Source organism: Nomascus leucogenys, chromosome 3 (genome assembly GCF_006542625.1).
Source record: "Nomascus leucogenys isolate Asia chromosome 3, Asia_NLE_v1, whole genome shotgun sequence".
In the NCBI taxonomy this organism is placed as follows: domain Eukaryota; kingdom Metazoa; phylum Chordata; class Mammalia; order Primates; family Hylobatidae; genus Nomascus; species Nomascus leucogenys.
The window spans coordinates 114,727,647-114,747,540 of NC_044383.1; the positions used below are offsets into that span (position 1 = coordinate 114,727,647).

Here is a 19,894-nt window from a genome sequence, read left to right on the forward strand (position 1 = left end):
AGTGCAGTGGCATAATCTCAGCTCACTGCAACCTCTGCCTCTGGGGCTCAAGCAATCCTCCTGCCTCAGCCTCCCAGGTAGGCTGGGACTACAGGTGCGTGCAACCACACCCAGCTAATTTTTGTATTTATTAATAGAGACAGGGTTTCACCACGTTGGCCAGGCTGGTCTCAAACTCCTGACCTCAAATGATCCACCTGCCTCAGCCTCCCAAAGTGCTGGGATTACAGGCATGAGCCACCATGCCCAGCCTGAAATCTATGTTTAGACTGTAAAGTTTGGAATGCTTCCAAATTCTTGAAATCGTTCATATACAAGGGAAAGTAAATTTTTTTTCCAGCTACAAGATAAAAGATTTTATATAAGATATACAAAGAGAAATCATACAGAGAAAATCCATTTTCCCAAAATAAGTCATAAGTCACTTGGGGACTGTCAGCACTTTGTCATATGTTACTAAACTGAAATCACACACACACACACACACACACAGACACAAACATACACACACACACCCCTCCTATTAAAAGGGAAAAAAATACATATACAACATATTTGCAATCTGCCAATTTCAAGAACTTTCTTACAATATACCTTAAATTGTGAATATCTTAGTTTTAGACACCAGGTTTTTTGTGGGCGGAGCCTAACAAACGCATGTGGAGCATAGGAATTTCCACTTAGCACTACATTAATCTTACATGACATTTTTTGGAACATGAAATATTTTTGTCCTACATAAACAAATATTACAAAAGCATATGTTAAAACAACATTCCACTTTTCTAACACTGATAGAGATTAAATAATGAAAGAATTTTAACACTCAAGTGAAATAATCAAAAGTAACTTTAGCTAACAAATAGTAATAACTGCTTAAAAGTAACTGATAATTCAGTAGAAAATCATGATAAAAGACCATTAAATCAAAAGCCCAAATGCAGTACTAAGATGAAAAAACATGCCTTATATTTAATAATGTATATTTTGTAGATGTTAACAATTTCACATACATATACCCCAAATTAAAATCCATCAAAGTGGCAGTGTATAGCAGAATTGGATGAAAATCTACCTACTTTTACGGACATGTTGATCCTTCCAATATTTCTGAATAACTTAAATATTGAGTGCTCTTGTGAGCCACAGGAGGTTTGTTAGTACGAAGATTATGTAGTAATTTAGAAGCTACATTTGCTGAAAACCCACTACTTACTGTGTAGTATTTGGGAAAGATGGTGTTTAGCATGAAACATGTCCATAATCCAAAGACATTGAAAAGTTTATCTTTTACATAGTCCTAGCAGTGCTCTAAGTTAACAGGCCTTAAAGAGAGCTTGAATAGTCATATCAGCACCTGAGACCAAAGATCGTCAATCCTGTACAGTGGGGAAACTTGAGTTAAACAGAAAAACAGTCTTCTTCATGGGAATTTATTCCTGAGGCAGTGGAGGCACCAAAGCCTTCTAACATCAACATTTTGTATCAGTGAACCTAAAGTTTCTTGATAACTAAACCCCCGCCAGGGAGTTTCAAAATGGACCGGGTTTTCTTACACTAAACTGTTCAATTAGGAAAGTGTTATAGAAAGATCCCATAATTAAAGAGGATTATCTCACTAGATTCGTCACATCCATGTCCCAAATTATAAGCCATGGAGTAGTGGGCTGAAAACAGCCTATACCAGCTCCTGAAAGTCAGTTGCTAAAATGTCCAGGAATTTTGTGGGCCAGTTATTAGTCACAACCATTGTTTAAAATTAAATTATATAAACTCACAGCTAAATGAGTTTTATTAAAAACAGAGGTAATAAATCAAAACATCACTTTCTAATTATTTTATTATTAATTATATTTGCAGTATATTTACTTCTCTTGTATCTGTATGGTGGAAGTACTAAATAAGGGTGTGTTACTATGCATCTCTTCCTAATTTTGTGTTCAGTGATGTCACATTGGTCCTTTGAATTCAGCCACAGTGGCAGTATTTATACCATGGAAACTGGCAAGTGCTAAAACCTGAACTTTGGCCGGGCATGGTGGCTCACGTCTGTAACCTCAGCACTTTGGGAGGCCGAGGCAGGCAGATCACGAGGTCAGGAGTTCAAGACCAGCCTGGCCAACATGGTGAAACCCCGTCTCTACTAAAAATACAAAAATTAGCTGGGCGTAATGGCATATGTCTGTAATCTCAGCTACTCAGGAGGCTGAGGCAGGAGACTCACTTGAAGCCAGGAAGCAGAGGTTACAGTGAGCTGAGATCACGACACTGCACTTCAGCCTGGGCAACAGAGCAAGACTCCGTCTCAAAACAAACAAACAAATAAAACCTGAACTTTTTGGCTTGAGAACTGATTATTAAACATTTGCCACCATCACTCATTTTCCCAAGTACATTTTGTGCCCATTCATAAGGATTTTGCCAGTTGATGGCCTGATCCGAGAAACCTAACTAATCACCCAGGAGTGAGTGACTGTACTTTCTTCAGGTCCTGATGGCACTTTTTGTACCTCCCACTCTTAATTATATCTTACTTATTTCTAGATCTTCTAAATAGTCTGTAAGGTCATTAAGTGCAGGGACTTAGTCAACTAAATCATTTTGCCTTCTGTGCTATATACACTGCCTGGCACAGAATGAACATGCATTTACTATTTGATTAACTTAACCAAACTAACATGAAAGAAATCAGACAAACTCTGTCATACATATCTTGTTAAATGAAGCGACCACTAGCTCACCAGCCTAACTTTATGTATTTTGTTTTAGAGACAAGGTCTTGCTCCGTTGCCCAGGCTAGAGTGCAGTGCCCAATCATCACTCACTGCAGCCTTTAACTACCGAGCTCAAGCAATCCTCTGGCCTCAGCCTCCAAAACAGCTGGGACTAAAAGCATGCACCACTATGCCTGGTTATTATTTTGTGTGTGTGTGTGTAGAGATAAGGTATTGCTATTTTGCCTATCAGACTAACTTTATTAGGGATAGTAATCAATCCTATAAATGCACAAATCAATGGTTCCCGCCCCAATAAGGTGTTGCCAACAAGACCATATTAAGAACTCAGACTGATATTACCTGTTTTAACAAGCTTTGAAGGATATTATATTTGACAAAAATGTACAGAATAGATATATCCTTTTTGTCATTGCTCACATAAAAGACAACATGTGATGTAACTGTAATGCCAACAAATCAGGTGACAAGAACAATAAGAGTCTTGACCTAAAAGGACCCCTCTTATTCTTTCAAAGCATTAGCCTCTGGAAAGGTAAATGCTGATATGACATCCTGCCCCTTCTCTGTCCCCTGCCCTTTACTTGACTACATGTGAAAGCAACAGGAAAAACTCTTAACAAAATTATATGCTTTTCTAAAATGTGTTGGCAACTGGAAGCAGCCTGTAGTATAACTGTCAATGAGCAAGGAGCAAGGATAGAGTACTTTCAGCCAATGGTGTGCCAAATTGTGAACAAACTGTAGAGACAGTCCAGGAAAGATCTCAAGTGGGTACTTCAGTGAACAGTAGGTAACTGAGAAATTCAAAGGATTGACCTACAGACTCCTGAACCTAAATTAAAGGTAAAAACAACAGCCCTCAAAGCAATTAGCAGGCTTCATCTGGGATCTGTATTCCTGATAAGAATTAGCCAGGAAAGGGCACAATGTACCTTGCAAAATCTGAAACGTTGCCTAAGGAGTAAGCAATCCGAGCACCTGGGTCCTTCTGGCAATATCTGCGCTCACCTTTCCTGGTTGTGGGTTTGTCCGATACCCTAGTGCAAATAGATTGAAAGCCAGAGCCTGAATCACACTGGTTAAAATTTATGGTTTCTCATGTACATTATCATATTTAAGTATACTACTATCTAGTGTTTTCATTATAGAGATCTCCCATTCTCAGTTACTCATTTTCTGATTCAGTATCCTTTAGGTATTATTGTGACAAACATATGTAGCAGTCTGCCTTCCAAATAATAAGCGAGTCACAATTCTGGGGTCCAGGACAAGCAAGTATACATCCCTGCTTTTAGAACTGTTTCATATTTAAATTTAGATGTGCCATAGAAGTTTTGAAGTTTTGTTAATGCTCCTTTTACTAAGACTGAATCTGGTCAAACAGTATACCAAAATGATAACTTAAGAAATTAACTTTTTTTTTTTTTTTTTTTGAGACAGAGTCTCGCTGTGTCACCAGGCTGGAGTGCAGTGGCGCAATCTCGGCTCACTGCAACTTCTGCCTCCCGGGTTCATGCGATTCTCCTGCCTCAGCCTCTTGAGTAGCTGGGACTACAGGCTTGACCAACAGGAAGAAACCCCATCTCTACTAAAAATAGAAAATTAGCCATGCATGGTAGCAAATGCCTGCGATCCCAGTTACTCAGGAGGCTGAGACAGGAGAATCACTTGAACCTGGGAGGTGGAGGTTGCAGTGAGCCGAGATCGTGCCATTGCACTCCAGCCTAGGCAACAAGAGCGAAACTCTGTCTCAAAAAATAAATAAATACATACATAAAATAAAAAATAAATGAAGATGAGTTTATGAAGACAGCTGCTGCCACCACAATCACAAAGAAGACCTAGATTAGTACGAGCATCCAGTCAGAACACAAAGTTGCAAATATTATAAGGACATTATCTCAGTGAGATTCAAGCCTGCAGTGCAAAGAGCTTCTCCAGTAAGAAAGTTAACAGGGATTTCTAATATCTGGAGCACACAAGTGTTACACAAGGAAAAGAGAAGTTTGTGTCAATTAAAGCTAGAAAAGATAGTGTTAAAAAGTTGGAAAAATAAAAGAAATCTAAAGCTCGAGTCAAACATAAAATCCTTCTCAAAGTTTAGAAAAGCTTTCCTCTGTGTTGACAGGTCAAAGAGCAACTCTGCAAATGAGCTAATAATTGTCAAAACTTTAGCCAGACCTTTCCACCATGTGCCAGGACTAAGTGGCTTTACCCAGAGGACAGCAGCTTGAAAAAGTCTTGGGGTTCAAATAGATTTGAAACTACCTCATTGCTTTGTGAACTAAGGAAAATTAAATAGCTAGGCAACCTTCAAAAAGAAAAAGAAAAACGTTATATAGAATTCATAAACACATGTTCTAAAAGCCAGTGCATTTGTTTAGCATATGTGTCAAATGCAAACAGAAACAATAGTGATATTCCTTTCTCATTCTATAACCATTGGGGAAACAATATACCAACATTCTTAGGCATTAAAGAGATCCCTTATCATTGATTAATTCTAATTCTCTCATTCTAAATCTGAGTGCTACTCCCAGATAGGACATAATACTTACTAGGATGGACACTGCTTGGAGTAGCAGAGATTTCATTCCTCCACTTTCTGGTCAATTCGTATTTTAACCTTATTCTCAATTTAGAATTTTCATATTTTATCATCTGAAATTAAATTGTTCTAGAAGGTAAGCAATTCTTTGTAGGCCAAAAACTTCCCACCTCCCTCAACCTACCTAGAGAATTTTAAATACATTTTCCAAAGATGTTGGGTAGGTTTTGATACATGGCAAGACCCTGATCTCTACAAAAAAAATTTTTAAAAATTAGCCAGGTATGGTGGCGCACACCTGTGGTCCCAGCAACTCTGAAAGCTGAGGCAGGAGTTTTGCTTGAGCCCAGGAGGTTGAGGCCGCAGAGGGCTATGTTCACACCACTGTATTCCAGCCTGAATGACAGAGTAAAACTCTGTCTCCAAAAAAAAAAAAAAGATTATTATAAGTCACTGTAACCTCTAACATAAAAAAAGAATAAATTTGTCTCTTGTTTTCATAAACACTGGATTATATTCTATAAAGTGATGCTTGTGGTCTTTGCTAATCAGCATATTGAGTTGATTTACTTCAGGCATCCTATTATTTATTCTCTGGTGGTTTTATTTTAAAGTAAAAGATAATGTAGTTAGAGATTTTAAGAGATAATGGCATGAGATTAGATATTCTGCAAACATTGGCAATTTCATTAACAATAATAACTAAAATGGACAAATTTTATTAGTGTGCCAGGCACTCATTTAAGCACTGTAACTCAATATTTCTCAAAACTTACATCTGGAATGGGTACTTTCCCATTTTGAATATGTGGAAACTGAAGGAAAGTGGTCAGATCATGTAGTAATGACATGTTGGAATGTATATTCTCACTCAAGCAGTCAAGTTCCAGTGTCCGCACTCTTAAACACTATGCTATATACTATGTGTGGAGATCAGCAGTTGATAAGTATTCTTTTGCTTTAACATAAAACGGGCATAAAATATCAGTGACTCAACTAACACAAAATAGTTTCTTAAACTTCTATTTTTGAACCTTGGGTATATGTAATTTGGTAATTTTAATTTGGCTTAGGAAAAATTTACACTTCTCCAAAATTGCTTTTCTCTCCTTAATTCATGCACTAGAGGCCATGTGGGCCTCCTTTAAGACAGAAGTTCAAAATCCCCATTTCCTGGTAAGACCGTGAGTGTATTTAAATAACTACTGTTGTCCCCTTCATGATGAATGACCAAAAAGTGCCTTATGGGATGCAGGTGCCAGGGCAATTAGGTGATGGTTACAGCCCACCCTCATTCCTGACTGATAGGACTCTGCCAGCCACTGGTCTCCCTCTCTTGTGGCTGCCCACTACACAGGGCAATGGGCTACAGAAGCAATAGCAGAGAGAGGGCTGATCAAAGTCCAGGCAACAGAGGCAGTTCATAAGCAGCTGCAGGTCAGAGCAAATAGGATTCTGCAGCCAAACAACCAAGGATTCTGCACGTGAATGTTCAGGTTGTAAATGCACATTGACATACACTGTAGTCTAAGAGGCTGTCCACCAATCTTCCTGATCCTGCTTCCAGAGGGAGAGTTAGTGACAGCCAACCTCCAGAAAACAAATGTGCTCTCTCCTCTGCCTGACTTTGTTTACATTTTGGATTACTCAACTTTTGGGAAATTCCACTTGGCGGAATTTTACTATCATTGTGGCAATGTTTTTGTAATTCTTTTTTGGTAGGATTTTGTTTGGGTAGTTTCAAGACTGTGGAAAGACGACTGATGGACTGGAATTATCCTAGGCAAGTTCTGAAGTGAATCAGCAAACTGTGAGACAGACAGAACTTTGACACTTGCCACATCTCAGGAGTATGGTCAGTTACAAAATATATGGTCAGTGACCAAAAAAGCCCCAAGCTTTACTTGTGAATCACTAGATGTGGGCAGAGATGCAAATATTACCATGCCTTAATAGTCATTAACATTATAAATGCTGCACAGGCACTGGGACAAGTTACTGCTGGCTTACTTGCCAGCATACCCAAAACCTGGCACAGCATGGGCACATAGTAAGGTGCTCAAAGATACGTGAAGTGAAAGAATAAATGAAAGGATATAAACCTCATCAGAATCATGCTCTTAAAAACCAGGCAGAACAGCTCAGATGGTAAGAGCATGTTCTAGCTCATCATGAAAATTTTTAAAAGGAAAAAAGTATACACATAACTTTCTATATGTGATATATGTAAGTATTTAAAACACATTAACATTTCTTTAATAACTTATTTTATAATCACATAATCTACATTGAGTATCTGGAGGAAATACAAATACAGTAGGACTCCCTTACCCACAGTTTCACTTTCTGTGGTTTCAGTTGCCCTTGGCCAACTGTGGTCCAAAAATATTAAATGAAAAATTTCAAGCAGGGCTGTGTGGCTCACACCTGTAATCCCTCACTTTGGGAGGCTGAGGCGGCGGGTCACCTGAGGTCAGGAGTTCAAGACCAGCCTGGCCAACATGGCAAAACCCCGTCACTACTAAAAACACAAAAATTAGCCAGGCATGGCGGAGGCAGGTGCCTTTAATCCCAGCTACTTGGGAGGCTGAGGCAGGAGAATCGCTTGAACCCAGGAGGCGGAGGTTGCGGTGAGCCAAGATCCTGCCACTGCACTCCAGCCTGAGCAATAAGAGCTAAACTCCATCTCAAAAAAAAAAAAAAAAAAAAAAAAAGAGAAAAAAGAAAAGAAAAGAAAATGAAAAAATTTCATAAATAAACAACTTTTAAATTATACACCCTTCTGAGTGGCGTGATGAAATCACATGCTGTCTCACTCCGTCCTACCCGGGACATGAATCATCCCTTTGTCTAGTGTGTCCATATTGTACAGCCCACTTGCCTGTTAGTCACTCAGTAGCCATTTCCATTATCAGATTGAAACAACATGGTACAGTATATTTAAGGGTGGGTTCCATACGAGTTTCAGACATCTACCGGGCACCTTGGAATGTATCCCCCAGAGATATGGGAGGGCTACTGAACTACCTGGTAGCATTAAAGTTTATTTATACATACATAGGAAACACATATATGTGAAAAAAGTTGGAGGGGACTGCTCTTTATGATACATGAATGCAGAATCACCGATTATTCACAAGAACCATGCTCATTCTTCTTTATTATACCACTTTCCCCAACATTGAGAGGCAATGTATCACTTAAACATGCAAATATATGAAGCATTTATTGTTTTCACTTCCCTTCTTCAGCATATACACTTTTTGTGCCTTCAGCAATACTTTCCTTATCGTCAAAGTTTCTATTCCTAACAAAATTTACATTTTTATGGTAGTTTACAAATATAAAACTACTTTCACATATATTATTCATTTTCACCTTAAAAGTGTCTGGTTCAGTAGACTAGACAAGACATTAAAATCATTCTTCATTGTAATATTCTCATTTTGGTGATAAAGAAATGAGAGATCAAGCAGAAAGGACTGCTCCCAAATCTCAGAAAGTGACAGAGCTTAAGACTGGAACACAAGTCCTCCTGTAGCAAGGCCAGTGCTCTGTGCATTAAACAGCCTCCTGCATAGATCTCCAAAGGCATTGGCTCTGAGGTAGGTTGCTGCCAGCCCCTTCACCTTATTCATAGATTTCCTGAGCATTTAAGTGTTAGTTTAGATAAAGGGGCATAATGAGTCAACACCAGATAGCAATCTGCTCCAACCGACCAGGTGGTTAGGGCAAATTATTACAAACTTCATCATTTAGGACTGACAGCCATCACATAAGGATATAAATAAGACAGAAAAAAAGTCATAAGTTATTATCATAAGTTATTTATGACAATAGACAAAAGTGTATGAAAACAAGCCTCCAGTGACAGAGGGAAGCATGATGAACTCATGCTTCCTCAACCACTGTCTACACTCCTATGTGCCAGGCTAACTGCCCTGGCCATTGAAGGTCCATTATGGACCATTAAAGTGCCTGGGGACTATCCCCTGGCCTCAACTGGCACAGCCATGGTCCTCAGTCAAATCCACTAGCACTAACATGTGATTAAGACAGCCTGGGTAAATCTCTCATTAGGAGAAGAGGTAGCTAGGCAAACAGCTGCTACTTCTCTACATTTTATTCATTATTCAGTACCCCAAGATATTTCTTATAACAACTCTTCCTAATATCCCATGTTGCTCAGATATACATAATAAAGTTAGGCAGCAGAGGTTAGAGGATCAAAATTAAAAATAAAATCACCATCATCTCTTGAGGTTTTCAAAAATAGTAGTTAGTAGGTTTTGTCTGTGTCAATATCATTTACCATAGCTTACTTTACCCTTTGCTTTCTATTAAAAATAAATAAATGCATACATGCAAACACCTATACATGCATACATGTATAAATTCTGTCATGATATCTGAAAACCAAGCAGTTACCTAAGATGGTCTCTTGCATTCACAGACATATTATCACCTTATATTCAGATTGCTATTCTAATCAAATCCAATCACTAAGTCAGGTTTATATTTGGAAATATTGTTTCAGAAATTTGGAATACAAACCAAAATTTTTTTAATCTTAAATAATAATTATATAGATTACTGTCAAGGAAAATTATATATATATAGTGTACATTAATATATGATATATATATATTGTAAGAACACTAACCTATACATTAAAATCTTTAATTTGAGCTCAAGTTCTTCCTACCTGTGTGACTTTGGGCAAGTTATCTCAAATGAAGGGATCATTAATTTCTAAGGTCTTTTTTAACACCAAATTCTACAAATTTTTAATGTTAGACTAATTCAAAACTGAGGCAAGGAAAATAAAATAATGGAAATAATATAAATTCATGCTTTAAAGTAGTCCTTAAAGGGAAAGCCAATAAATAAACACTCTCAGATTAAAAACAGGTGATCTGTAAATGTATACAAGCCTGCCAGACACAAATTGCCTCTTTCCTCTCTTTCTCTTCCACCCTTTCCCACTTAGAGATCACCTAGTGGTCCACAACAGAGAACCATCTGATCCCACTGTCTCTTCCCCATCATCTCCCATCTTCTTTCTTCCCCATCAGAAAGATTATAAACCCTGGGCTAAGCCAATCAGCACACTAACTTCCCCTCAGTCAGAGCCTTAGATTCAATGGTTGGAAACAAGATCAATGGATTCAAGAACTGTAAACCTTGGAGCCTTATCAAGTGCAACCAGCAGATAATTCACATTTCCTTAAGGGACTTGAACCTGGGATCTTGTTCGGTGGGAGCTGCCACAGCCATCATGCCTCTATATGGAGCCTAAGTAGCTCCTGGAATACCCTAGAACTAAACTGAGCAGGCAGAGAAACATCATGTCTCAGTGGAATTATGTCAACTTCTAAATCAAGCTCCACCTGAATTGTAGTTAGGAGAGAAATAAATTCACCTTTTGTTGCAACCAGTCTGGGTTACATTTTCTGCCAAGATGCAACCAAAGAAATGTCTAATCTTTAAACATTTGTGTACATTCATTAACGAATCTTGACTCTACCAGTGACTCATATAGCCACTTGGGACAAGTTATTACTTAACCCCTCTAGGCCTTAGTTTGTAAAATGGAGATGATCCTCATCTTAAAGAATATTGTGAGGATTTAAAATTATGTAAAACACTGATCACAGGCCCTAGCAGGTCATGGGCTCTCAGTAAATGGCAGCTCATATTGTTATTTTTGCAATTGCTTTGGGAAAAGCTCTCTTCTCCAACATATAAGAAAATAAATGAACCTAATTATTGCTCATAAGAATAAAAGCAGGACTAGTAAAAAAGACAAGTTCCAGAATTTGCAGTAAAATTAGAAAAAGTAACTGTAAAGTTCTTGAAGATATATGAAAGTGCCCTCTCAGAGTCTCTCCATCACTACTTCTCCTCTAACAGTGATTGGTCTCCTATTAAATCTTTCTTTAAACATTAGTGTCTAAATTAAGTACATATGGAAATATACTGATTTACATTTCATCAATTCAATAAATTATATATTTTATATTTAAGCCAATATAGGTTAGGCAAACTTTTATTTACAGTATCAAAAATATAGAGAACGTTGCTATTATCCCAAACTCCAGCTTCTGATTTCATGATACAGCCAACTGTAATGGGTGAACATTAATTTTTGCTTCTTGTTTTTTATTAGTCTCTGCCATAACCATGTCATTATGCCAGTATTTTCTGAATCACTAGTGAATGGCAAAAACAAATATAGCAGTTATGATTTAATCAGAGACAACACTGCTGAAACAGCTAGCACAAGTAGACACATTTAGAATAGTAAATGGATAACAAAAAACACTTACAGGCTCATTAATAAGAAGGCAATTAGGTCTTCTGGGAAAATTCATTTTCTAAAAGAATGCTAAAGCAAGCTATAAAATGCAAGTAAAATTGTGTTTTGACATGAGTAGTGTACACTGTCTATTACATCATAATTTTTCTCTTGAGAAAACTGACAAGAATCTCTGTTCTTAAATATGAGCACAAAAGATAATAAAAAGAACACCAGTTATATTTAAAGCATTCTACCTACCAACTCCCATTCATTAAATTTGACTGTCCTATAAATGAGCTCCTTATTACAAAGATCTTAAATTACACTTAGATGAAAAAGAGAATTATAAAGAGACTGCTACTAGTAATATCAGAGGGAATAGTATTTCCTGTATCAACATAACATTATGCTAAAAATGATTTGCATATAGCATGTTTGGTTCCTTAAAGAGTATGTTTATCTTTAAATATTCTTATACAAAATATTCATAACCAAAACTAGTCTTATTTTTAGTCTCTTATGAAAATTTGTTTTTCAAAATCGTCTGAGCATTCTTTTAAAAAGCTTGTATAGTACTGTTGTTTTGATGTGTCTGGAATACTAAATAATAATCAAGTAAATATTGATCAGAAATATAACTCCAGGGGCCGGGCAAGATGGCTCACACCTGTAATCCCAGCATTTTGGAAGGCTGAAACAGGAATATCACTTCAGCTCAGGAGTTCGTGACCAGCCTGGGCAACATGGTAAAACCCCATCTCTACTAAAAATACAAAAATTAGCTGGGCATGGTGGCACATCTATAATCCCAGCTACTTGGAAGTCTGAAGCAGGAGAATCTCTTGAACCAAGGAGGCAGAAGTTGCAGTGAGACGACATCGTGCCACTGCACTCCAGCTTGAGTAACAGGGCGAGACTCCATCTCCACAAAAAAAAAAAAAAAAAAAAAAAAAAAAGAAAGAAGGAAAAAGAAATATAAATCCAAGGAAATTATTTCAGGTTATAATTAATCCTTTTGCAATACTCTTGAAATTCTATGGTAAAGTTCATGTGACAATCTTTTTAAACTGAGCTTTCTTTGTCCTAGAGCAGTGTTTCTCAGAATTAAATGTTCTATCAAATCACCTGGGGATTTCAACAAAATGCAGATTCTGATTCAGTAGATCTGGGGTGGCTCTGATGATCACAGATCATCACAAATTTCCAGATGATGCTAATTATATTGGTCCATGAACCACAAAATCCCAGGACACCTTGCAGTGAGGAATCCAATGACCATGAAGCAATCAGTCATCAATCCCTGGGTGGGTAGTGAGGACCCTAGAAAGCCTTCCTCTCTACTCTTGAATTTACTGAATGACCTAAGAAAAATCACATCAAAGAACTGTTGCCAGTCTGCCACTTAAACAGCTGCTAGGTCACCTCCACTATCCAACAAGGATTAGGGGAATTTCTGTGGCTGGTCAGCTGCTGCCTTGAACAGCGCTTGGAGAATTGGCCTGTGAGCAGCTGGTTAACGAACAGGCTGCACTGGGAAGGGTTTATATTAATAGATACCAATCTGGAGAAGGATTTATTATTTTATTCTTAAAAGTATAACAGTATAGTATAGTATACAGTATAGATTATATACAGCTTATTTTCCGCTTGTTTTTACATCTATGAAATAATGATCTATTTTGACTACTCTTTCCAAAAATGTAAGCATGGAGTTTTGATACCATCTCTAGATGCCCTTACCTTCTTTCTAACCTAAATGTTTCTTCAACTAAATCCTAGCATTGTTAAGATGTGTGTGTATGTGTGTGTGTGTGTGTGTGTCTGTGTATTCACACAGAGGACTACGTACTTACATCTTTCACATTTCCCAACAAAATAAATACAAACAATAACTCCACTATACACTATTTTATTTCGCCTTGTTTCTGAATTCCCCTTATTAAAACAATTCCTAGAATGACGCCTGTTGGAGGATTCAGCTGGCACTGCCCTGTTCATCATTTTCATTATCAGAGCTCAATAATCATATCAAGTGGAAACACAGATTATTCCATTTAGGACAACTTAATCTGATCCTAAAACAACTGTAAGTGACAAAATAAGCCACTTGTAATTTTTATGGATTATCAACACACAAACGAGAATGCCAAAAAATTCAACCAGAGTTAAGTGGGGAAATGGCAATGTTCCACGACAGGATCAATGTGATCCTTAGATCCCAGGCCCAGTGTTTTCCCAGAACCTCAACAATCTAAAAAAACCTCACAAAACTAAGTTTTAAAATTACATACACTTAGTTTTCATTATTAAAATATTAAATACAGATCAATAGAATTCCCACAAGAATACAAAAGGAAAATAAACATATTTCCCACAACAGAATCTTCATGAAACTTTAAAAACATTTTATGTGAAACTACGTTTCTTCAGGAGTATTTTCACAAAATACATTTGCACTAATGTGGAGTGTGAAGTTTATAAACTATTCAGAGTTCACACTGATATCAAACATCGTAACATTTTTTAAGTTTTCCAAAGCATAGCTGTATGTAACTTATCTCAAAATATCAAGCAATGTGGTTCTGAAATTGTCTATCCGCATTTATAAAAGGGAAGTTAAAGACTTCAGAGACAGCAACAAATAAATGTTCTGTGACATTAAAAGATTAGTTCATGGATATGCAAGTTTGCTTTTTGCTTCAATTGAAATAAAAAATAGCCTGATTAATGTATTATTCACTTCCTTTGTTATCAAATACTGTTTTAAGACCTATCATGAATTGGTGTCTTGTACTTTTTTTTTCAGTACTATGACAAACAGCATGAGTTTTGATTAAAAAAGCAAGTCATGTTCAAAAGCAATTACAACCTTTTTAGGCAAAAAGAAACACCATTTGAAGAAGGAACTCAGACCAGATACATATGATCAAAGTGTAAAGACTGAGAGGAATATAGACAGGGAAATTTTTACATTGACAGAACTAGAAATAAATGTGTCTGGGCAAAGGCAAAGGCTGATTTCAATAAACAAGTCAAAAATAGGACTTTTTTCCTCTTCTAAAAATTAAGTAGAAGATCAAAGACACATACACACACACACGCACACACTCACGTGCACACACACAGAATCCCTGTGTTCTTTGTTTTGTCTTTAAGAACAATTTGTAAACTCTCTTGATGCTTCCTGCTCTCAATCTTCCAGCATCTCTCTTCCTGCACTCCATGAAAAGCAAGTAGGGGAAATGGGAGCAGCATAGATCCCTATTTAGCATGATGTTCACTGTCTTTAATACCAGTTTAAGTAGACCTGGTATACTGCACTTTAAAAATATTAGTAGCCAACACACTTTTTCTATATGGAATCTTATCACATGAATTAAATATTACCTTAAAGGCCAGAAAAACCTGTAACAAACCATCATTGCTAGAAATATGAGATTTGGTGGGAATGTTGGCATTAGCTTTGGTTAGTGGATGAGGCATATTTCCAGTTCTTAAGGACATGTACAGCACTAAAATATATTTGGCAAAAACAAAAGGGCTGTGATCTTGTGTGTATTTATGTGGGGCTCTGTTTTTGCTAGAGAAGAGGAGGAGGGAGTGTGGGGGGGCAGAGTGGCAGAGGGGTTGATTTATTTTTGAAATTCACTTTTATGAGCACAAAGAGAAGAGCTGTCAGCAGCACACATGCCAATGTCCAAACAGCAGCCAGACTCTTCTCTTTCCGTCTGGGTAGGCCAGACACAAAACTACATCTCACGATCTAGGAAAATCAAGAGTCAGATGTAAGGGGACTAGAGAGAGAAAAAACAGTCCTGGAAATGTCCAGCTACATATGATTGCTAGTGATTAGAACGTGGAGTTTTAATGAATTGAGGGGCCGAGGGATATTTAGCCAATCAAAACCAAAAAAACTAACAGGCAAACCTTAAAGCAAGCTGGCTCCAATATATCTTCCTAGCAGGTAATAAGTATAAGAGAAATTAATCTCACATAAAGAGACAACAAGGAGTCAGATACTGCTCAGGTGCTGCTTAGATGAGTTACAGGACCCTAAGGATCAAGTGAGTGCACACCAACAGGGTAACACGTCAGGAACTATAGACAAAGCAGGATCTCGAGCTGTATTTCCAGGCTCCTATCATACAAGAGAGACAATAGTCCCTCTCTAGGTCATTGATAAGACTGCATCTAAAAAGCTACATATTATTCTCAACACAGAGTTGAAAAGCTGAACCAACAGTTAAACAAACAGCTAAAGAAACTGGCTAAAAATATTTTTTTCTGTAGTTAGAAATACCTGGAGTGTTAATAGTGACTCTTCCATGGGTCTAACTCAAGTAAGGATTTATACGAGTTAAGTTAAAAAAATTAAGGATAATCGATCATTGTGCTGACAAAATTATGGTCTGGCCAATCTAGTATGTTTATGTTTAACAATAATTAAAATGAAAGACTGGCTGAGTGAAAACACACACACGTATACACACACGCGCGCGCACAGACACACTCACACACAAATCCTGAACAGCCTGCACTTACTGGAGAGAGAATTTGGAAGCAGTAAAAAGCCGAAACTAAGGCACTTAATGATGATTACACCCCAGATAGCTGCAGAGTGCTTTACGATTTACAGTGCTAGTTCCCATAAATTACTTCATTTAATCATAAAAACCATGTGGAAAGGTCAAGTTGGGTATTATTATCCCCATTTTACAGATGAGAAAGCTGTTTCCAAGTCACCTTACCTGCATCTGGTTTCATCAGTCATCTAAGTCCTTCTACAGAAAACTTTCTTACATTATATCAAGAGATCACAGCTATACAACCCAGTGAATAAACTTTAATACTTCTTTATTCTTCTATGCCTCGGTTTCCTCAGATATGACATGGGTGTCATTTTAAGTGAGAGGTGAAACTGAAAGAATATATGAGTTGAGATTTACAGAAAGTTCTGGTTTTAAAGATGCTCGCAGTACAGCAGTTTTACACTTTAACTGCAAAAGCTAAGAAAAAAAGTCACAATAATGAAAACACTCTTACATTTTTAGTTTAAACAAAGAAAACTGAATAAGTATATGACACATCAAAGTCCCAACAATGCTCAGCCTTTCAAAATTTGCTTTTGAAGCTTACTACATTAGGAACCACATGATATCAGAAAGTAAACTGATCTTAATGAGTATGATTTGAAAGACATACTTAAGATATTTTTAAATTCTCAACATGAATTTGTCTTGGACTTTTAAAGTGGGTTTATTTAAATTTCTCAAAAGGAATAAAAGTTCACTATTTAAAGTAAAATATAAGAAAAACCAGCAATATAGAATACACCTCCAATCTTCAATACATCTCTAATCTGTCTGCAACAAATCTGACTGCCATAGAATTTTATGACAATAAAATATCAAATGATTTATGGTAGCCAGAAAAAAAGGAAGTATTTACAAAACAAACTTATAATTTGTGGAGAAAGGCAAATCCGCAATCTGACTTTAAACTCTGAGAATAAAAGACATGCATTTCTGGGCATACATTCCTAAAGGGCAAAATCTTGAGATGCAATCCTGTGATTACTGTACTTTTTAGGAATGCACATTATATTAATTAAATATACAACATCATGTCAAATGTTATGCTTTGTCACTAAAGAAAAGCCAGGCATATTTAGTTAAAGTACTTAGAACTAGATATCTAAGAACACAATTGTTTATTGTACATATCTAAACTCCAGGTATCAGAAAAGCTCATTTTCACATTCAGCTGGAGGAAATGTAATATTTACTTGTTAATTAAAGGGTAAATAACATTTAAAAAGAGAAGAAAAAAAAGTTTCTCTACTGCTGAAAATATATCCATCAGCTGTTGAGACATTAATAGTTGCAACTCTTGAATACATGTAAGTTTAATCATGCAACTGGTAGAGTTCAAACTTTCAATTAACAAACTACAAGCCTTTTCAAGCGTAGGCTTTCCGTGCAGTGACAAACGCTGTGCAGATATCAATACTCACTCCAACTTGCCTGCATATAATGAGTTACATCAAGCACGGTTTCAATGCTAACGGGCATTATATGTCAGAAATGCATGCAGTAATGCTTACTCCAGAAAGAATTCAATTAAACCATCGGATCATTTTTTGCATAGAGCTGTTACCCTCTGCGTACATCAATTATATACAGGGCTTTTCCTCTGCGTGCTGCCATTTCATAATCTCTCTCTGAATGTACGACACATGCTGCCACCTGAATCTGTTGTTTAACTCCCTTTATAGAGTTCTAAAGGGGGCGGGGGTAGGAGGGCAATAGAAAGGAAATAAACGATTATTCCAGAAAACAACAATTTGAGTTTATTTTCAGGAAACAGGGCCTCCAAAACAACGTGAGAAACTGTCAGGTACAAATAAGTTATTTGCGTCCTGCGGCTTCAGCCAGGAGCGTGGCTGTCGCTTTTCCTGTCTTCTCCATCACCCTCTGGCCACCTCTGCGTCTCCATCTGCACCGCGAACCCCAGCAGCAGATGCGCTCGCCAGCCAAGCGAAGCTGGGTAGGTTGGCCAGAAAAGTTGTCAGGACTGGCGGGAGGTAGACAAGTGCTCGGGAGCCCGCTCCCCAGCGTCCACCTGGTGAAACTTCAGAGTCCCCAGAGGAGAGAACGAAAGAAGCAACCAACCTACACGAAGGATAACAAAACTGGAGGGGAACAGAGGGCGGGACCGGGAGAGCCGGGGTTCACGGACTCCTCTGAGCGGCTTGACCGAGAACCCCCAGGGCTACAGCGAGACGCTCCACTTGTCTCCTTTTGGGTTCCCCCGGCAGAAGTCAGTCATTTACAGTCCGCTTCCAGCCCCAGGCCGGATCCGGGGGGCGCGGGGCCAGCCTGGCGGTGGTTTTGCCCGAGGAGCGGGCTCCCACGCGCGAGTCAGCCTTCCTCCACCAGGCGCCCAGACCTCGATGCCCATGAACGCTCAGAGTGGGTCCTTAGAACCGCATTTCAACGCATCTTACAGGGCTCCGCCAACACACACACACAACATGCTCCAAGCAGTGCCCGTGAGCACAGGGCAAGCCCGGGAGCAACCCAGCGCTGGGGGAGGAGAAAGGGGACTCCGGGAGGGACGGGGAAGTAGTTAGACAATAGTCAGGGGAGGTTATTCCCGGGACAAAAAGCACCTGGCAAAGCGCGCCGAGGTCAGTCCCTTCGAATCTCCACATTTCTGACAATGGCTTCCGGGGGAATTTGTTTAAACACCCAAGTGGCAGAGAGCCACGAGCCCGCACCACAAGCAACAGAGTGCCGTCACCGGAGTCGTAACTACTTTTTCTTTCTCTCTTCCCCACTAGCCCGGCGCAGGCCACGAGAGACGCCGAAGCCAGCAGGTCCCCACACTCTCCGGCTCGACCGTGCCAGCCTGCGCCCCGAGCAAGCTTAGGAGAGGAACAATGGGTGCCCCGCGTCCCACCTGGCACGAACTCTGGGGACAGCCCTCCCTCTACCCTGTGTCCCACATCCCCGGACCGCGAGAGCTCCCCACGATCCTTGTCCCCAGCCCTGGCGGGGACCTGGCTCACCCCTCGTGAGCCCAGGACTCCGGGCGTTCGTCGCGGACGCCCCCCGGCCACTCACCTGCGGAGAACTGGCCTTGGGCCGATCCCAGGAGAGGCCAAGGAGAGAGGAGCAAGAGCGCCACAAAAGCAGGCAGCGCCGCCGCCGCCGCCGTATCCATGCCGAGTTTGGGAGAAGTTTCAAGCAGCTTTGCAAAGAGCTGCCGGGGGGAACGCCGCGAAATCCACGACGGAGGCGCGGGCTGGGCCTCACGGGGTGAGGACGGTGAGAGGACAGCCGCCCGCCCGCACTTTTTCCTTCTTCGCAGTCGCCAAACTACCTCGCGGGCGAAAGCGTCGCCAGCGTCGCCGGCCGGCCGCGGCGGCAGCTCTCCATGCTCGGCGGAGGCTGCTCCTGTTAGTCAAGAGTTACTTTGCTCGAGGAGGGACGGGGGCGGAGCCGGGAGTGACGTCGCCCCGCGGGCTCCGGGCGCTTCTGAGGAATGCGGGCTCGGGCGCGGCGCCGCCGCCGCCTCCTGCCGGAGAGACGCGCGCCAGCCCCGGCCGCGCGCCCCGCGCCCAGCGCCCCGCGCCGCCTTTGTTCGCAGCCTGGGCCCCGCCGCCAGCCGCTGCTCCAGGGGAACGAGCGGGAAAGGGGACCCGGCGCAGCTCGCTGCCCTGTTCCAGAAATCAGAGTTTGAGAGGCGAGAGTTCGGTAAGCCGTGCGACCGGACGACCGAGGACGCGCGCAGAGAAACCCCCGC

General features: G+C 39.7%; 1 protein-coding gene across 10 annotated transcripts in view; it reads right to left on the reverse strand.

The window, feature by feature from the left end:
• PTPRK (protein tyrosine phosphatase receptor type K) overlaps nt 1–19,673 on the reverse strand; it is a 554,088-nt gene extending 534,415 nt beyond the window's left edge. For 9 of the 10 annotated variants that reach the window (XM_030809659.1, XM_030809654.1, XM_030809655.1 and 6 more), the window contains exon 1: nt 19,213–19,673. In XM_030809659.1, the coding sequence (XP_030665519.1) occupies nt 19,213–19,312 (100 nt within the window). In that variant the 5' untranslated portion in view covers nt 19,313–19,673. The remainder of the gene's footprint in view (nt 1–19,212) is intronic. The other variant, XM_030809660.1, reaches the window with a different exon arrangement.
• Nucleotides 19,674–19,894: the final 221 nt, after the last annotated feature.